Here is a 19,377-nt window from a genome sequence, read left to right as displayed (position 1 = left end):
TCAGTACAGGGATGGTTGTTCCCTCCTCACACAGGTCTCTGTGACTCCCCATTCAAACCAGCGTTCCTTCCTGTCAAGGATGTGCAAATCCTCATCCTTGAAAGAGTGGCCACTGGCCTGTAGATGGGTGTAGACTGCGGAGTCCTGGCCTGACGCATTAGCTCCTCTGTGTTGTGCCATCCTCTTGGCCATTGTCTGTTTGGTTTCCCTGATGTACAAGTCATGGCAATCCTCCCAGCACTTAACAGCATACACTAGATTGCTCGGTTTGTGCTGGTGGACCCGATCCTTGGGGTGGGCCAATTTCTGGCGCAACATGTTATGGGGTTTGAAAGCAACACGTATCCCCACACATAACAGTGGGGATACCTACAGTCAGTTTAGACTGAAGAGGTCACTTCGATGAGCGATGAAACGTTTCTCTCAATAAACGTTGTGTCCTGATGAACTGATTCCACTTTGATTTTCTTACCTGGATTATTGAGCATGCATAAAGTCATCAAATAACCTGATTGAGAAACTCTTAACTAGAGAAAAAAATAGGTGTGAACTTGTAGAATCTACAAGTTTTTGCCTGTTTTGTTTTTTTCCTGAGTTTTCTTCCAATCTCACCCGCCAAACACTACTCTGCACTGTTTCCTAACTCTATGGGGCTGGGAAACACGAGTAAGGAAGAACAGGTCCAGCCAAGAGGACAATAGCTTTTACAAAATTAAATTTCAGTATATTTTCAAATCCCTAAATTAAATTTTTGAACTTGTAATCCTTATTGTTGCTAATAAATCACATCTTATTTGATACAAATCTAGAAAGTTTCTCCCCCAACTAAACCTCATTTCATTCCATTTGTCACATGAAAGCATACAACATATGCTTATACACAGCTACTACATCCCTTGAGAGAAACGAGACAAGACGCGTTGATGGAGCTGGGCAGGTCAAGGTTTAGACAACTTCATGTCCAGCCATGAGTCCGCTGATGGACTTATAAGGAGCCCGACAGTTGATGTTTTAGGTCTAGGCAATGAGCAACTTCTTGGTTATGTTGAAAATGTGTGTTAAAAAAAACACATCGCTCTGCAGCCTACCATATCACATAAATCATGCTTGGCTAAATCGCATTTAAATGATGCCTAGTTGTGATATGAATTTTGAATAAGTATGTTACTTTAGGTTATTACTTTATTTGAGAGGGGCAGTGCATATTAATAACATTTCTGTAAATGTGCCAGAATTCGCCAGAAAGGCTAATTTTCATCTGCAGTCCTGGGTCAGGCAATAGTTAAAAGCACAAATGATAAGAATAAAAGCACTGAAAATACAAGTATGTGGGTTATTGCTCCAGCTCGTTAAACAAATAGATAAACTAAGCTGCAATACTTAATATTCAACAGACAATGACCTAACATGTAGCCTATAGTGTTGTGGGTGGTTTCTAATATTATTTCACTATATTATCAACAAGCTAGATGACAGTAATTGTTGCTTAATTTGCATATGTCGCATTTTAAGTAAACCCAGACTGCTCCGATTAGACATTTTAGAACTTGGAAGAGGTGTTGTATTGATAAGCTAGTTTAGTTTTGCAGTGTATGCAGACAACTACATATTTTTAGTTTCAGTTTAAAATCCTCTCAAACTAGAGACATTCTTCAAAATTTGTTGCTGGAAACCACATTCACATTTTTGCATGTTCTGTTAAATTGCCATATTGTAGGTTAATAGAGGATGAAAAAAAGGATTTGTTTTAATCCAGGTTACTTGAGTAACTAATTTTCTTTCAGCCCTTGCTTGTAATATAGCTAGCACATCATTAGCTCTGCACATCAACCTTATTCTTGAAGCTTGTAATATAATTTATATGATATAAAACTGAGAAAGAACACACAGCATGTGGGCACAAATGGGTTGTACCACCATCCGATGGCCTGCAACATGCAATATGCAAAGCACATCATGTAACATGAAGCAGCCCAGCTGAAAAGGCGGCCCAGGATGTCTTACCTGTTCCCACTTGGGTATTGAACCACAATGTCATGGTCCTCATCAATGCCACACACAGTGCCAGTGGTGGTGAGGGTTTCGAACATGCCGTCCGTCCATCCCCCGTGGCCATGTTGGAGGGACTGCACAATCTCCAGATCCAGATCAATGTTGACCAGGTCCCCGATCTGAAGACCCCCTGGATTCCTGTTGCCATTCTGCTCACCTGGGGTGATATAGGGAAATGTTAGGCTTTGATAATGATATTACTTCTCCTACAGCTATAATACAGCTGCAAATATTCAACTCTACTTTTATTGTAGTCGTAAATTACAATCTAAAATATAGATAAGAGTCAAGTATTAAGCCAAATGACGTTAAAAAAGGAACAGTAATCATAAAAAATTTAAATCACTTCAAGCATAAAACTATAAGTATCCTTGAAAAAAGATTTTACAAGATATTTTTTCCCAATCAAAATTAACTCAGAGTCCTTTACAGGGGTGAATATGGCAAGACAATATTGCTGGATCATTAAAGAAGAAAATCAATATATTTTAAGGAGGAAAACAATAACAGTATAAATGATTCCAGTACAGACAGAGCAATAAATTAACACAAGCTAGAGAACACAAAAGGAGAAAAACATACCGACAATAATCTTACTCCACAGAAATGAACAAAGCCAAGACTATAGAGCACCGATGGGCCGATTTAGTCACAATGTATAATGTAGAAGATAACGTCACCTCAAAGACAATCTAAATTATTGACTACAATAATGAGTCTACATTCACACTGCATAAGCTGCCTATGTAGATTAAAACATTACAAAGGAAGAAAAAGGAGTACATCTTTGAATGCTTTGCACATTATTCATTGGTCAAGGTAAAGCATTGTTAAATGCAGTACACATAAGGGGCATAGGAATGTGTAAATGATGAGCCATAAGAATGACAGGGAGGCCTTTTGCTGCAGTGTTGGATCTGTTGCCAAGCCCAGCCCAGGTATCCCTGGCCAATAAGGCACTAGAGAGACATTCCCTTCCTGAAATTCTTGGAATGCTGCACCAGCATGACCTGGGCCCTTGCTTGTCTCAAGGCAGCCATGGGACTGTGTGGGGCTGCCATCTAGTGGTACCAAAAGGTAACTAAAGAGGATGTTCTCCTTAATGCCCTTGGAATTCACTGCATCAGAGCACTAGGTGAGAAAACTGGTGCAATAATGACGGTGAGAGCAGACGACTGGCTTACTTACCTAATACAGGACAGTGGTCTCTGTAAAACGAGCCTCCTTTGGCATCCTGAACGCATTTCAGGTCCGACTGAGAGAGAAAACGGAAGGGGGGCGGATAATTAGCAGGGGCAATTCCATCAGAGGGAGCATGATTTTGAATTATGTCACTGAGAAATCTCACACACACTGCAAGCCTCAGTGATGCCATAGTTAGACAGAATAGCAACAACAGCAGTACCCTAAGGGCAAGAAAGGACAATGAAACACTACATCGGTGGTGAGGGAAAGCTCTATTCCGTTTGTGATGACTCAGAGATGTGCAACCACTGTAGCAGAGTTAGAGGGCAGAGATGATTATAAGGAAGTGCAGACATTCCTCTAAACCAATGAGGCCCTGCAGTCTTCAGTGAGACAAGTCACAACAAATTAATATGTCTATGCTTGTGTTTCTAACCAGATGCATTGTGATCTTATGACACTGATTTGCAAAAAACAGTCATTTCCAAACTGGAAAATCTGTAGCCTTATTTCTTTTTTGTGGAATGTGCACATAGCTATAAGGCCTTTGTACTTTAATACAGGGTTTGCTCATTGACTTAAACATGGAGACCAAGTGGAGTTAAAATGATCAAGATAGGAGTTCTAATCAATGACCTTTTTTTAGTCCGGAAGCAGATGCCATCTACCTTCCCCTCAAGACCATTTCAAACCATTAGAATAACAAAGGACAAATCTGTTACATGACCCAGACACTTGATTGGTTCCCTTTGTAAAAGGCATAGCAGTCTCAGCCAATGAGAAATGGTTTTTCCTTGAGGCGCGTGTGTAGCTGGAGCCCCAACAACTCCAAGAGGATGCCCCCCTAAAGCACACACACCTCTAAAGATGACCTCCATGTTCACTCTCTCTCCCACTAAAAAAGCAGAAAGGAACAGATTGCCTTTATCATGCAGATACACTCCCATTGCAGCTGCCTGCACAATGGCGCCTTACACATGCTGGCTGTGTGGTTCTCACAAAGGCCTGGCAGCAAAAGAAAGAGCCTTGGCCCTGTGGTCAAACACAAAAGCCACTAGACAGCTGATCTTGTATGTGTGTGTGTGTGTGTGTGTGTGTGTGTGTGTGTGTGTGTGTGTGTGTGTGTGTGTGTGTGTGTGTGTGTGTGTGTGTACACGTGTCTTTTTGAAACAGAAGTTTGCTCACCATTCCCTCAAAGCCAACTCTGTACAGGTTCTTGGCCCCGTTGTCCCACAGTACGTAGGCAGCACTGTGAGGGCTGGCGGCACTCCAGTCCTGGATCTCTGTCACCTGTGTAGGAGGAGGTGGGGGAAGACGCACATAGAGATTAGGAACATAAGAAGCAAAATGTTGGAAAAAGGTGACGGAGATCAGCTTTTCCCCAGATTTTCATCGAAATCGTTTGTCTCACAAATAAACTAAACAGAAAAGGTAAAGAGAGCATTTAGATAGCATTTAAATAGATTGACTTTTCTTCAGCAGGGAGGTGGCTTAGGGAGGAGGTATTATTCAGTATTAAATTACGTAGTAATAATAAGATGAAATATAATAATATGGTGATACATTACAGGTCCCTGTAGGGAAATTCTCTTTTCTTTTCCCTGGAGATCAGAGTGAAATGAGCTACAAAAAAAGGCTGGGGATGTTGTGTCATGATCGCGGACAGTTAAACAGAGTTGATCCTTGCTAATGTGGGGGACTTGAGGGCTAGCAAATTGCAATTCCAAGCTTAGAGTTCAGGTTTTTTTCTGGTATGTCTTTTGACAGAAATTGAAAACTGCAGAGTGTGTTAAAAGTCCTTGTAGTTTATATATAGACTGTATTGATTGCGGTTCTGTATGTCTCACCATCACTGTGCTTAAAGCTGGAGGCAAGTTTCATTTCCTACTACTGGGAAATAATATGGAGGAGGAAAAGACATGAACTGAACAATTTGATTATATTTTGATTCAGGGCTAGGGTGATGACCGGGAGATGGGGGTGGTGGTCATGATATTATTTTGTCTTGATTTTTATTGCATAGAAATTTTTTGTTCAAAATGTTTTGCCTTTTAATATTTTTCCACCATTTGAGCTGCAGCTGCCAAACCCTTGAAAACACTTAGTTACACCTTTGTAACCGGTGCAATTTCTGAAGAACTAGTAAAAATGTGGCCCTGTGATGGCCTGGCGGCCCGTCCAGGGTGTCTCCACGCCTGCCACCCAGTGACTGCTGGGATAGGCCCCAGCATCCCTGCAACCCTGAGAGCAAGATAAGTGGTTTGGATAATGCATGAATGGATGGATAGTAAAAATGTGTAAAAAAAAAAAAAAGAAAAGAAAAGAAAAGAAAAAGTCAAAAATATCAAACTAAACATACACAAAAAGAATTTACAAGAGCTTATTAGCTTGCAAACATTGGTTAAACAACAGCTATAACCTGCATTCAGCTGACTTGTGATCTGAGAATCAGCGCAAACCCAGCTGGTTTACGACTCAATTGCAGGGAATTTCATGGTATAGGCAAGAATAAGCAATGACCAAGGAGCATGAAAGGGAGACTCGAATTGGAATCTCGACAGCTCTGCGTATCAAACAAGTGTGAAATAAAAGATGAGAAATGAAAGACGATTCAAATTGTATTGATTTTTAGGGTGTCAGAAATCAAGAATGGCAGTGATAAAGTGAGTATTCCTTTTCAGAGGAGGCAAGTAGTTGGGGCAGAGCAGTTTCACAGTAAATTAAATCCTTTAATTAATAGCTGTGTGTTAAGTAAATAAAAAAATGTGATCGTTAAGATTATTTTCAGGTGCCTTCCAGGGGTAATTGATTAATGGGCCTCAGGAGGTGATATTCATGCTAAACTAATAGCACATCTAGGCTGCGAGATATGTAATAGCAGTTTTCGGGAGAGCATATTGCTTACAGCGTCATAAAACAATAATGAGATATGCCATTAAATAACACTGCAAAATGAAGCCTTAAATTGCCAGCAGGGACTGCTCTGGGATCTGGACCAGAGTCAAAATGTGAGTGCTTTATGGCACAGAGGCAGAGTACATTTAAGCAGGCCATGTTAAACAAATCCACCCTCATCAGACAGTGTATAATGTTCTAGCACTGTTTTTAAATATGAAATGACCTGCAGTAAGGAGGCCTGCTTGTATTTTGAGCCAGTTTAACTGGAATAATCGGAATTAAACAGAGAAAAAGCCTTTGTTCTTTGTAAAATGAAGAAAGTTTTCCCATCAGTTGCAAATACATTCCACCAACTGTATCTCTATCAGACACACAAGTCATTGCCAAAAACAAGCTAGCAGCAATTAAAAACCAAACTCTTGGTGAGGAATTAATTTTCATTTCCTCTACTTCTTAATTAGAAAAAGATTATTAAAATGTAGTCATAATATTTAAAAGTCTGGTCAACACCAATAAAAATTTGAATTTTCATATTTCGTATCACTTGAGTACTGTCTTCATCAGCCATCAAATGTTGAGCATTCTGAAAATAAAATAACTAATACCTTGGAGCTTTTGGAGGACTGCACTTTCACTTGCACATATTTCAAGAGGCCTGCGTGGGCAAGGCCCTTGCCTGAAGCTCATGGGCATGCCAGGATAGCACAGCCAAGATAGCAGAATGAATTACCTCGACTAGAAACAACCACGACCACATTGAAAATGTCTTTGTAAATTGATAAACTGTTCTAAATGTTGTTCACATCAATTGAGAAACAAGATAGTAATCAATACAAATAAAATAATGAAACCAACAAATGTAGTATCTGTGCCCTGCCGACATTTAATGGGACACTGCACTTCGCTAGCATTTTGCACACAGGTGACGTTCTTACAGCAAAAGAACGATGCACTTTTCTATCATGTTAGTATTATAATTTAATTTCAACCTTTCACTGGGTCATAAAATAATGGTAGTGTGCATACAACTACATCCTAGATTGTCATTAACAGAACATATGGCTATATGGACCATATTCCATTGCTAAATACGCCCTCTCTTTCTTTGTGTGTGTGGGTGTGTGTGTGTACAGTGCTGTCAGGATTCAGTGAAATCACCTGCTAATCTAAAATACCTGTGTACAGAGCGATAGTTTCATTCCTGAAAAATCCTGGATATTATTGGACATCAAGGTCAGTTTGGAGACTGTCAACCCATCTAGTCTCTCTCCCTTCTGGGATTCTCAAGACAGAAAATTGTCATCATTAACACAACTGCATGTTTTTTTTCCATGAGACCATTTTGAATGTAATGTCCCTGCCCTGGACCGAATTAGGTTGTAGCTTCGCCATTTGTACAATGTGATACTAGTGTCACTTCAACTCACAGTCTGACAGGGGAGATATTAAGATTTCACTTGTCATTTAACACACACATACTTGTCAAACACACATTAAAAGTCAACACCAATGCAGGAGTAGCAATCCACATTTTAACACATTCCTGAAATGTTATGTAGAAATTCGCAATGCTTTTTGGCTATAGGAAAAATAAAAATGATAAAAATAAAGTAGGGAAGTGCTGACGAGTTGTCATTAACATTTCTAGGAGTTGATGGCAAGGGTACCATCACAGCTATCCATCTATCCATTATCCAAGTCACTTATCCCAACTAGGGTCGCGGGATGCTGGAGCCTATCCCAGCAGTCATTGGGTGGCAGGTGGGGAGACACCCTGGACAGCCCATCACAGGGTTGACACATTCACACCTAGGGACAATTTAGTATGGCCGATTCAGCTGACCTACATGTCTTTGGACTGTGGGAGGAAACTGGAGCACCCGGAGGAAACCCACGCAGACACTGGGAGAACATGCAAACTCCGCACAGAGGACGATCTGGGAAGACCCTCAACGTTGGACAACCTCAGGGTTTGAACCCAGGACCTTCTTGCTGTGAGGCAACCACGTTAACCACTGCGCCACCATGCCCTCACCATCACAGCTTAAACCTAAATAATTGCCAATTTACAATTTTGAGTTTCCTATAACTATAATTCATCCCCACAAGAGAGTTCACTCTTCATTAAGGTGTAGTTCAGATTTAATTAATACCACAACTACTGTTAATACTATGTTTCGCTACCGATACCTAAGTGCACTCTTATCAATACTGTGCTCCCTAATACAGTGGGGATAAGGGAGAAATTAAAAGAATTGAGCACACTTTTTTATGTGGGAATACCAAAGAACTATAGTCCTCAAGTTTCTTATTAGCAAAAATCTAAATCCTGTAAGAAATAAACATAATAAAACGATAACAAAAAAGAGCAAAAGGAGCAGATGTGTTTAAACAAATATTGTTTGCCTGTTATTCTAATTCAAAGATGGCTGATGTGTAATCAATAATCACAAAGAGTTTCCCACTTGCGCAGAACATGTTGAAATAGCTGAAGGCGCAGGGACAAACGGCTGAGAAATTCCTGCAGCAGCAACCACTTGGCATTCAGAGAAATGTTCACTGTGAAAATTCTATTCCTTGACAAATAGTAGTTTGTGGTTTCCCACCAACATGGACATAAAGCTAATTAGCCATGTCTGGGCTTTCCTGAATTGCACGGCCCAGTTCTGCCTATGTACAGAGACAATGATAAAAGGGACGGGGTTTAAACAAATGTGACAGAGAATTATTTGTGTTGTCAGTGTGTAAAAATAATGTACAATAACAATCTTATCCAAACGCCATGAACATGTCTCATCTCAAGGTGAAAATATACACCAGATACGTCTATAGGTAAGACGACATGCCCACAACTGCAGAACAGCAGTATGGGGGAAATAATTTAAGCAGCTATGCGAGGCTGCCTCATGTGAATTTGAGGGGGACAATACAGATAGTACCATTTGTCAAAAAGCAAGGTATTCTAGCTCTGACCACTCAGGAAATGTTAATATCCAAACCTACTGTTTACTCCCCTCCATTCAGAGATCATAGCAAGTGCCAGCTAAACATCTGCAACCACTTGAGTTAGTCTGGCATGCATTCAGGGTCTTGCTCAAAGACACTTTAGCAGGGCATATACTTGCTGGCACCAGTTTAAACCCAGGTGCTGCAGCTGAATGGGGTTTATACATACAACACCACTTTATTAACAAAGTGATTCTCAACCATCACAACAATCATCATACAGGTCATGTTCAGTACTATTCACTACAACCATACGACCTTGAGCCTGGAAAGTAAACCTAAGAGCTGCAGCCGTTCTCTTAATATCTTACCTTTCCTCTCCTCCCATTGCCTCCATCCTGGTCTTCCCACTGCCAGTCCACTCCTCTCACCACACGGCCTCCGGTGAAAATCCCCCTGGCTGTGATTTTCTTGGACTTGCGGCGGGACTCCAGCAGAACTCTGCTCAAAGAAACAAAGACAGCTGTTGATGGCTGAAGAAAACTTTTTTTTCATTTGAAAAAAGTTTAAATTACTCAGCACAGACTAAGACAGAAAAAATAATTTGGTCACCATATCAACTACACTTTATCCATCCATCCATCCATTATCCAAACCGCTTATCCAACTCAGGGTTGCAGGGATGCTGGAGCCTATAAAATGTATTTGATTTCGAAAGAAATTCAAGTCCATTATACTTGACAACTGTGCTGGTAGAACTCTCATGTTTATCAGCATGCAGATAAACAACAAGGAGATAGCCAATCATAATTAACACAGCTACTGCACTACACAACCAGAAGGTAAGCATCCTAGTAGCCTAGGTAGACTAAAGTGTGTTTGGTTGGCCCACACAAATCTTTCCCAGAGTGAGCCCACTGGCAAAATGTTAACTTGGGCATCCATGCCAAGTAACCCTTTTGCCCCTTTTCCACTGCATGATATCTCAACTCGACTAGCAGCTTGCACAGAGGAAACATTAGCCATATTCAATGCCAACTGTTAAGTGAATTATAAGAAAACTTTTCAAAAGTGGAAAGTCGTCATTCAGTTGGGCAAAAAATTAACCACGCTGTCAAAAAAAAAGAAAAAAAGGAAGAGAAACACAAAAAGATGGACAAGTACTGCTTGCCATTGGATAATTTTAAAGAATCCATCACCATTCTCTTTTACCCCATAATCTCATTATGCCACATCTGCTTCTCAACTTCAAGCACGAGTAAAAACATGTTTGTAATAGGGGTTTCACACTGTACATAGCTGTAGACTAATCGTTCACCTGTGGTTTTAGCACTGTGCAGTAATGAAGCAGTGGCCATGCATCTACAGCAGATATGCAGTTGGGGGTGCTGTGGGTAGATGGACATTACTTTTTGGTTGTTGTTGAACATAGATTTGTTTGCGCAATCATTTTCTACATTGTGCCATGTTAAATAAACAAAATTTAAGGTATTTAGAGAAGGAAAGACTCCCACTATCCCTGTGCTTGGGTGTGGTTTAGTGACCAAGTTAACTAGTGAATTTAGTGACAGTCGCTGTTGAAAACACAAACAGAACAGTGTCTTCCTAAAAGCCTTTAATTTTACTTAAATCAATTTTAAATACACAATCATCTGTGTTTGATATCTATGCTTACCATTTACATAAGTTAAATTGTGCTCAGCAAGACTCCTTCACCTCTCATAATGTTTCTTAATGTGGGAAACAAACCGCAGCTGGCAGTGCAGCTGTATTTTATACCGTTAACCTCAATCGGAAAGTGACCCATATTTGTAACGTGATAATGTCAAATACCTCATTAGATGCTAGCTGCTCTGCTAATCTATGTTTTTCCCCATATTAAAAGTAACTTCAAGAAATGTGAATGCTTCTTTCTTGCGACACTGTTTAATTTACATAATGTAAGAAAAAAAGGACGAATATTGAACATTCAGTTTAGGATAATTTAAGGCTTTTCAACAGCTGCCGTCACCATGACAATCACGCACGCACTTGGCTGAAAGTCACCAGTTAACACAGTCACTAGTAAAACCAAAACACCTGCAAGAAAGCAGTCGCGTTGTTACTGCAGTCAAGCGCTCTAGCTCAGACAGGCTTGCTAGGGGTTTAGTCCAATCAGATTGTGGTTCATTGTAAACAGCCTCTCAGAGCCATCCACCCCCACGTTGGTCTCGCCTACATTAGTTAACCCTTTACTGGTTATATTTGAGACCTTTCTGACGAAAATTGATCCTTGTTATTGGGTGAAAAAAATATGATATATCTCCCATGATTAATCCGCTACTTGACTACTTCTAAAGCGTCTCTGATGTTTATTTCACTTGTACTGCCGTGACCATGGGAAAAGGCCCATTGGCGGTAGGGAAAGACCCGTGGGCATCCATGAAAGAACGGACGACAGCTTGGAAAAACAGCATGCAATAGCGTTAGGGCTAGCACCCCGAAGCATTGCATAAACAAGCTACAAGTACCAAAGAGGGAAAACACCCAGCCAGACTGAAAGGGGGGGGGGGGTATAATCTCCCATTAAGGACGGTTCACACAGCCAAAGAGCCGGATAATGGCATAAGGACTATGACTGGATGCGGCAAGACAGGAGGGTGAAGCCAAAAGAAGAAGCAACATCTGCAGTGGTATATTTAAGAATGAAGGTGGCGTGAAAATTCAGCAAGGCAAGTCTAAGTGCAAAGAGCAACTACAGCAACGCAAAGCACCTGATACTACCCAGAGAGCTATCTCTGAGTTTATTAGCACTGCTTTTCAGTCGGAGGAAGCCCAGGGCCAGGAGGCAAATCACTGTGCCTCAGGCATCTATGCTCAACCTGCTCAGAACTCAAGAAGAAGGGGTGAAGCCAAAAGTCTGGAGGGCTTTTAGAGGAAACCATGGCTGAATTTACCACCAGCAGCAGATTACAGATGGGCACAATTAGATGAAGAGCTGAGCATCATCCTGGACAACATCCTGAAAGGAGATGCAACTAAGAAGTTAAAGACTATGGTGCAAATTGTGTATAAGGCATGCCAAGATGCTTTTGGTGTGAAGGAAGGCAAAACTTTCAAGCTACAAGCAAGTCCCAGTAGGAGGCAGCACATGATCATAGAATTGCAGACAGAACTAAGGATGCTCAAGAAAAAGTGTCAGAAAGCAGACGATGAGGAAAAAGCAGCCCTGACCCAACTAAGCTCACAGCTGCGAAAAAACCTTCTCCGGCTTCACGAGACAGAAACAATCCAGTAAAAGGAGAGAGAGAGAAGCAGCGACAGAGGAAAGCCTTTTTTACCAACCCCTTCCAGTTCCCAGCTGACCTCTTCGGAAAGCCTAAAAGGGAAAGACTGATATGTTCTAAGGAAGAAGTGGAGAATAGTGTGGCAGCAGCACATGGCAACCCCAGCAGAGACATTCCACTAGAACAGTGGTTCTCAACCTTTTTGGGGTCCTGGACCCCCTGCGTATTTTTGATCTACCCTGAGGACCCCTCCACCTGATCTTGGGGGAGGGAGGTTGCAATTTGATAGAAACAGTAGAAACTGCATTTTAAATTGCATTATAGTATTTATTCACTCTTTGGGGCAAAAATAAGAGCTTTCAGTTGTAACTTAGATATAGTTAACAAAACAGAATTCTTATGCAGTAACTTTCAGATATATGTAACAAAACAGAATATGTATTCAGTAACTTTCAGATATATGTAACAACAGAATTTTTATGCAGTAACTTTTAACAATGCAAACGGGAGCGAGATCTCTTATTAAAATACAATAAATTACACTTGTGAAACAGATGTAATTAGAGAAAAAAAGTCCTGTAACCCTTTATAGTTTCGGTAGATAAAGGTCTCAGTCACATTTGAGTAAAATAATCCTATTTCTATAAATGTCATATGATCTTTTTTTTAAAGATATTTTACTTTCACTGACCCCTTGCAATTACACCACTGACCACAAGGGGTCCGCGGACCCCCGGTTGAGAAACACTACACTAGAAGACTGTCCTTTCCAGCTGCCAACACTCAGGCCACACACCCCTTTCAATATGGCTGACTTCGCTCTTGACGAAGTAAGGGCTGCAGTGGAAAAAGCTCGAGCAGGATCTGCTCCAGGACCATCAGGCACCACTTACAAGATCTACAAAAACTGCCCACGACTCCTGAAGAGACTATCAAAGCTTTTGCGGACACTGGAAGAAAAAGCGGGAACACTGGCTCTAGACACTCGCTGAGGGCTGCTTTGTCCCAGAAGAACTGAACTCATTAGGACTTGACCAGTTTCGAGAGATCTCAGTGCTAGATGTTGATGGGAAAATATTCTAGTCCATCATCACAAAAAGACTAACATCTTATTTACTTGCCAATGAGTACATTGAGACAAGTGCCCAGAAAGGAGGAGTCCTTGGATACTCAGGATGTCTGGAGCATGCATCAGTGATCAGCCAGGTCATTAAGGAAGCAAAAAGCAACAATAACACAATCTCAGTTGTATGGTTAGATCTCGCCAAATCCTACCCAAGTGTACCTCACCAGCTGATCCAAAATGCATTGGAGCACTACCAAGTACCATCAGTAGTAGTCAAGCTTGTGACGTCACACATGGATTTGCTGAAAATAAGGTTCACCATGGGAAATTTCACCACCAAATAGCAGAGGCTGAGAAGGGCATTGTGGTAGGATGCACAATATCGGTGGTCCTGTTAGTGACCGCCATGAATCTACTACTAAAGGCAGGAGGAATGCAATGAAGAGGGCCAAAAGTGGATGACGGAATAAGACAACCAGCCTGCAGCGCATTCATGGATGATATGACTTTGATGGCTCCATCGATCCAAGGAACACAGTGGATCCTAAGCTCACTGGAGAAGATTACTACATGGTCACGGATGCAATTCAACCCAGGAAAATCTAGAAGCCTAAGTATCCTGAAATAAAAGCTGACAAAAGACATTTTCAATATTCAAGGGACTGAGATTCCAACGATTCAAGAACAAGGAATCCGATGCCTTGGAAAGAATTATGACAGCACCCTGAAAGACAACAGTAACCTCAAAGACACCATGGCTTAACTAAACATCTGGCTCAAGGTAACTGACAATAACCAGCTGTTTGGATGGTTTATGGTGTGGAGCGTCCAGTATGGCATCACACCTAGAATGCAATGGCCATTCCTACTCTATGACTTCCCCATGACTCAAATGGAAGCAACAGAGAGACTGTGCAGCAAATTCTTGCGAAGATGGCTGGGTGTCCCTCCAACTTTTAGCTCAGTCAACCTGTACAAAAAGACCTCCAAGCTCCGCTTACCAGCCTCATAGGTGGTGGAAGAATTCAAAGCTACCAAGGTCTGTCGAAGGATGAGAAAGTCAGACATGCTAACAAGACCATTAAGTGTGGCAGGAAGTGGAAGCCTCAGGAAGCAGTGAGGGAAGCAGAAGTAGGGCTGGGCGATATATCGAATATACTCGATGTATCGCGGCTTGTTCTTTGTGGGATGTAGAAAATGATTGTATCGTGAATATTCGAGTATACATTCAATTGTCACGCAGTTGCTTTTAGTCGCGGGCATTGAACTACAGGTTTTTCTCACTCTTTCTCATCTCTCCGCACAAAGAGATAAAACAAGCGCACCTAGTTATGTACGTCACATTCTGTCGTGCATACAATGCCCGGCAGCATGTAACGCCCGGCAGCATGTAGCAGCAGAGATCTCAGGTAGCGGCTGCAGCACGTGCTATGACAAATGGAGGAGGGAGAATTAATTCCCAAGAAAAACAACGCAGGATCCATCGCCTGTCGGTGGTTTGGGTACAAGAGGGAGGACGTTGAACAAATAAACGTAATATGTAAAGTATGCCACAAAAGCGTCACCACAAAAGGTGGTAGTACAACGAATTTATTTCACCATTTGAGAACCCACCTGCTAGAAAACTAAGAGTGCTTGAAACTCCACACGAGCGCATCTCCAGCCGGTGCCATATCGAAGAAAGTGCCGAAGCAACCAGCACTGACGCAATTGAGTCTGGCGTCTTCTTTTTCCAGAACAACACCATACACCAAAAATAGTCAAAAACAGAAGGAGATAATGTCCACAGTAACGTTGTATGTAATGAATGTTTAAAATCAGCATATATTAATGCAGTATGAACAAGAATGTTTTAATGTAGACACGTAGAATCATCATACTGGCATGATTGTGTGCATCAAAGTGTTAATTCAAGGCTAAGGCAAAATATCGAGATATATATCGTGTTTCATGACATGGCCTAAAAATATCGGGATATTAGTAAAAGGCCATATCGCCCAGCCCTAAGCAGAAGCATACTGGAAACATCAAGAGATCATTGGGATGGTCTGTCAAAGACGGCTAGGACTTGGAAATTACAACGCCAAGAGGTAGAGCAAGGCCAATGCCAAAGGCAAGAGAGGATTTGTGGTGCAAAGGGTCTGAAAGGCAGCGGAAGAAGACCGCTGTGTAAAAGCAGTAGAGCTCGCTTGTCAGGGACAGTGGATGCAGTAGGACCTGGCACTCGAACAATCATTGTCCTGGAAGGATCTCTGGGGTACCAACCAGAGCAAACTGACCTTCCTCCTGCGTGCTGTGGCTGACCTCTTACCAACTACAAAGAATCTAAAGATCTGGGGCAAAGAAGACGATCCACCCTGCAAGCAGTGTAGGGCAACCCTTTGCACCCTGAATCACATCTTGACTGGATGTCCCAAAGCACTGGAAGAAGGTCAATACAGGTGGAGACACAACAAGGTCTTTACAGAAATTGCCAAATGGATGGACCTGCAGAGGGTCAAAGCGAATAAACACCAGGTATTATCCCTCAAAGTTGTCAATTTACAAAGCGAAGGAGATAAAGCTCCTTGGGCAGGAACAACTGACCCGTGCTCCATTTTGCATCAAGCTTCTGGCGGAGATAAAAGTGAACCTGAAGAAGAAACTTATCTTTCCAAAAAAGGTGGCAGTAACCTCACTCTGACCAGACATGATTCTTCTATCCAGCAGCACAAAAACCATCTTAGTAGCCGAACTCACAGTGCCCTGGGTGTACAGGCTAGCCATCTCTCACCAACAGAAGAAAGCCAAGTACCAGGATTTTTTTGTTTGTTTGTGGATTTCCCCCCCTTTTTTTTCTCCCCAATTACACTTGGCCAATTACCCACTCTTCTGAGCCATCCCGGTCGCTGCTCCACCCACTCTGTCGATCTGGGGAGGGCTGCAGACTACCATGTGTCTCCTCTGATGCATGTGGAGTCGCCAGCCGCTTCTTTACACCTGACAGTGAGGAGTTTCGCCAGGGGGACATAGCGTGTGGGAGAATCATGCTATCCCCCCAGAAAAGACGCCCCGACCAACCAGAGGAGGCTCTAGTGCAGCGACCACGACATCTACCCACATCCGGCTTCCCACCCACAGACACGGCCAATTGTGTTTGTAGGGATGCCCGACCAAGCCAGAGGTAACACGGAGATTCGAACCGGCGATCCCTATGTTGGTAGGCAACAGAATAGACCGCCACACCACCCAGATGCCCCAAAGTACAAGGATCTAATTGATGAGGCTCTTGTCAAAGAATGGTATCCAACCTTGTTTCCCATCAAAGTCAGCAGCCACGGTTTCCCAGAACCATCAGTGTGCTATTTCCTACAGAAGATGGGTTTGGAACCTCAACAACTGAAGCAAGCCATTGGGGAGATAGCCATGGCAACTGAGACCAGCTCAAAGTGGCTGTGGTTGATAAGAGCCCGCAGTTGGAACCCTTCTGCAGGTGAAGGCCAATTTGGTCTTTGCGGCCCCACTCAGGCAAGTCGTACAGGCTAAGAGGCAAAACGCTCGAGACCCTGAGATACCTGCTGAAGATGACCCTGTGACCCTGAGATACCTGCCAATACTCTGACCACCCTGCCACTAAGGAATACCATCAAGAAGAATAACTTGCAACATTTTAAGTAGCTCCTGCATTTTCTGCTTGTAACAAAGCATTGCTGATGTTTATTTCACTTGGGAGTAGTTGATAACTACTAAAATGCAGTAGTCGTGAATTTCCTAGTGTGTAATATCTGAAGTTTAGTAAACAATTAAAAATTCACTTCTCTCATTACTTGTACAGTTATCGTCTTAGGAGCTAAGTTGACTTGAATTTACTGTCCAGGCTACTGGAGATGTTTATCTTCTAAATCAGCATTTTCTAAAGCAGCACTTTATAGCCAGTTCTATTATCTTTTTCTGTATCTTTTGTAAAGAGGACTGAAAAATTATTAACAACCGCTGATGTTACAGTTAGTTATTTCCACTACTGCTTTTGTTGCAGGTATTGAACGAACATGCCGCTAAGAGTTTCAACAAATTTCATTCGACTATTATTCTTATTTAAAGATGGCTGTTGTGTTTGTGTGTGTGGGGGGGGGGACCTGAAAAAAATTCAATTCCTGCTGGTTGTCTATAATAATTGACTTTTTGGCTCAACATGTTTGCAGTAATCATGCACAGGTTCCACAAAAAAAGCATAATAGGGGAAAAAATCTTTTTAATAGCAATTAAAATTTCTTGACTGCTAATCTTTCATTCAGAAGCAATTTTAACCCATAAAATTTTACAAAAATAGCACCTAATTAAATATTCTCATAAAAATCATTATTGTCTGTAGTGCTGGGTGCCAAAATCAAATTTAACAATACTTTTGCCTGGGTACCTTGATATTGACAAAGTGACAATAGTTTGAGGATGACTATTGCTGCTTTCATAAGATATTTACACACAAGTCAATTTTGACAAATCATTCGATCATTAGTAATATGGATATGATGACTAAGCAGGTAGAGACTTGTATTGCTCATTTCTGTGAGCTAAAAGTCTAACAAATTCAGAAAATTGTATTTCATTTTAATGCAGTCTTTATAACATTTTAATTAAATCACAATATTATTTTAACCAAAATCCAAGACGATATCTGGTCCCATATCACAAAAATGACATTATATCGATATATTGCCCAGCTGTAATTGTCTGCTATGGAAATTTTAATCAGGATAACATTTTCAGTCATGTTGTCCAGCTCTAATACAATTGCAAACATGTAAGACCATATAGAAAGAACAAAGCACGATGCTGGCTCATTGGCGTTAACAAGAAAGCATTACGCCATTTCTATGAGATAGTTGCCAGCTAACTCCTGATAACAGCATCACCCAACCAACGACTCCCAAGAATCTGTCCTGGAAGAGACAACTCACCCAAGTCTGGATAGAAAGAAAAATACGGTATCAATTTTTTTTTTCAGTGACTAAAATAAATTTATCGAAACAAAGACATCAAATCCACTGTTGGACAAAAATAAATAAAAAGAATACTTTAGCCTATACCCAGGGAACCTTTTGAAGACATTGTATATCTTAGCAAAAGAAGTGTTAACGAATGCCCTCTCCGGTTCGATCATAACAGATGAGGGGCCATATGATCCTCACCAAGAAAACAGACAAGCCGCTTTACCAAAGATCTGTTAGACTGCCAGATGGCAAAGTCTAATCTTGGAAAACATGCATTTCATTCCCCATTTTCATCATAACAAAGCCACAACTACCAACCGCTAAACAATTACTTTGGCTGGGGTAATACAAAATCTGTGTTCAAAGACAGTAAAAATATGACTCAGAGAAACATGCAACACAATTTGGTTAGTTTGCTTTTTATTAGCCACCAAAACATTCACCAGCAAACTGTACCACAACTGTCAAGTGCACACAAATTATATGATTCCAGCAATAAAGCAATATAACCAGAAAGATACATCCAGGTCGTGAGTGCAAAATATGAACTATATCTACCCAGTACTGTGCCTCAATGAGTAGCATAGGGATCAATCAAGCTCCATCAGCCACCTCTCTAAATGACAGATTTGATAATGACTTTCTAATGCAGTTATGAATAAAATTTAAGCTTTTTTATAACTACATTGCCATGCAAACAAACAAACAGAAGCACAAACAGAAAACATAATAATGCTTTCTGATGACACTTGTTGAAGAACTTTTGAATTCTCAGGGGCAGCAACTTTGGAGTTTAAAAGTGGTTTATTCAATACATGCAAGTCAGCCAGATAGATGACTGCTCAAATAAGTGAAGCAAAAGGAGAGTACTTATAGGCAAAACTACATAACATGCAAAATAAGTTATAGCTTAAATAGAATTTGCCACAGATGTATCTGTGACATGATGTTATTTAAGGGTGACCTGTGGTAACTGCAAGACTCAAGGAACAAG

At 41.3% G+C, this 19,377-nt stretch overlaps 1 protein-coding gene across 5 annotated transcripts in view; it reads right to left on the bottom strand.

Annotated features, from left to right (window-relative positions):
* mib1 (MIB E3 ubiquitin protein ligase 1) overlaps positions 1 to 19,377 on the bottom strand; it is a 71,573-nt gene that overhangs the window by 48,794 nt on the left and 3,402 nt on the right. For all 5 annotated transcript variants that reach the window (XM_056292581.1, XM_056292585.1, XM_056292583.1 and 2 more), the window contains 4 exons: positions 9,453 to 9,582; positions 4,423 to 4,527; positions 3,241 to 3,307; positions 2,005 to 2,209 (listed from right to left, as the gene is read on the bottom strand). In XM_056292581.1, coding sequence (XP_056148556.1) covers positions 2,005 to 2,209; positions 3,241 to 3,307; positions 4,423 to 4,527; positions 9,453 to 9,582 — 507 coding nt within the window. The remainder of the gene's footprint in view (positions 1 to 2,004; positions 2,210 to 3,240; positions 3,308 to 4,422; positions 4,528 to 9,452; positions 9,583 to 19,377) is intronic.

The sequence above is a fragment of the Lampris incognitus genome, chromosome 14 (genome assembly GCF_029633865.1).
Source record: "Lampris incognitus isolate fLamInc1 chromosome 14, fLamInc1.hap2, whole genome shotgun sequence".
Classification (NCBI taxonomy): domain Eukaryota; kingdom Metazoa; phylum Chordata; class Actinopteri; order Lampriformes; family Lampridae; genus Lampris; species Lampris incognitus.
The sequence above is the reverse complement of the archived record's forward strand: the minus strand, read 5'-3'. Positions and strand labels throughout refer to the sequence as shown.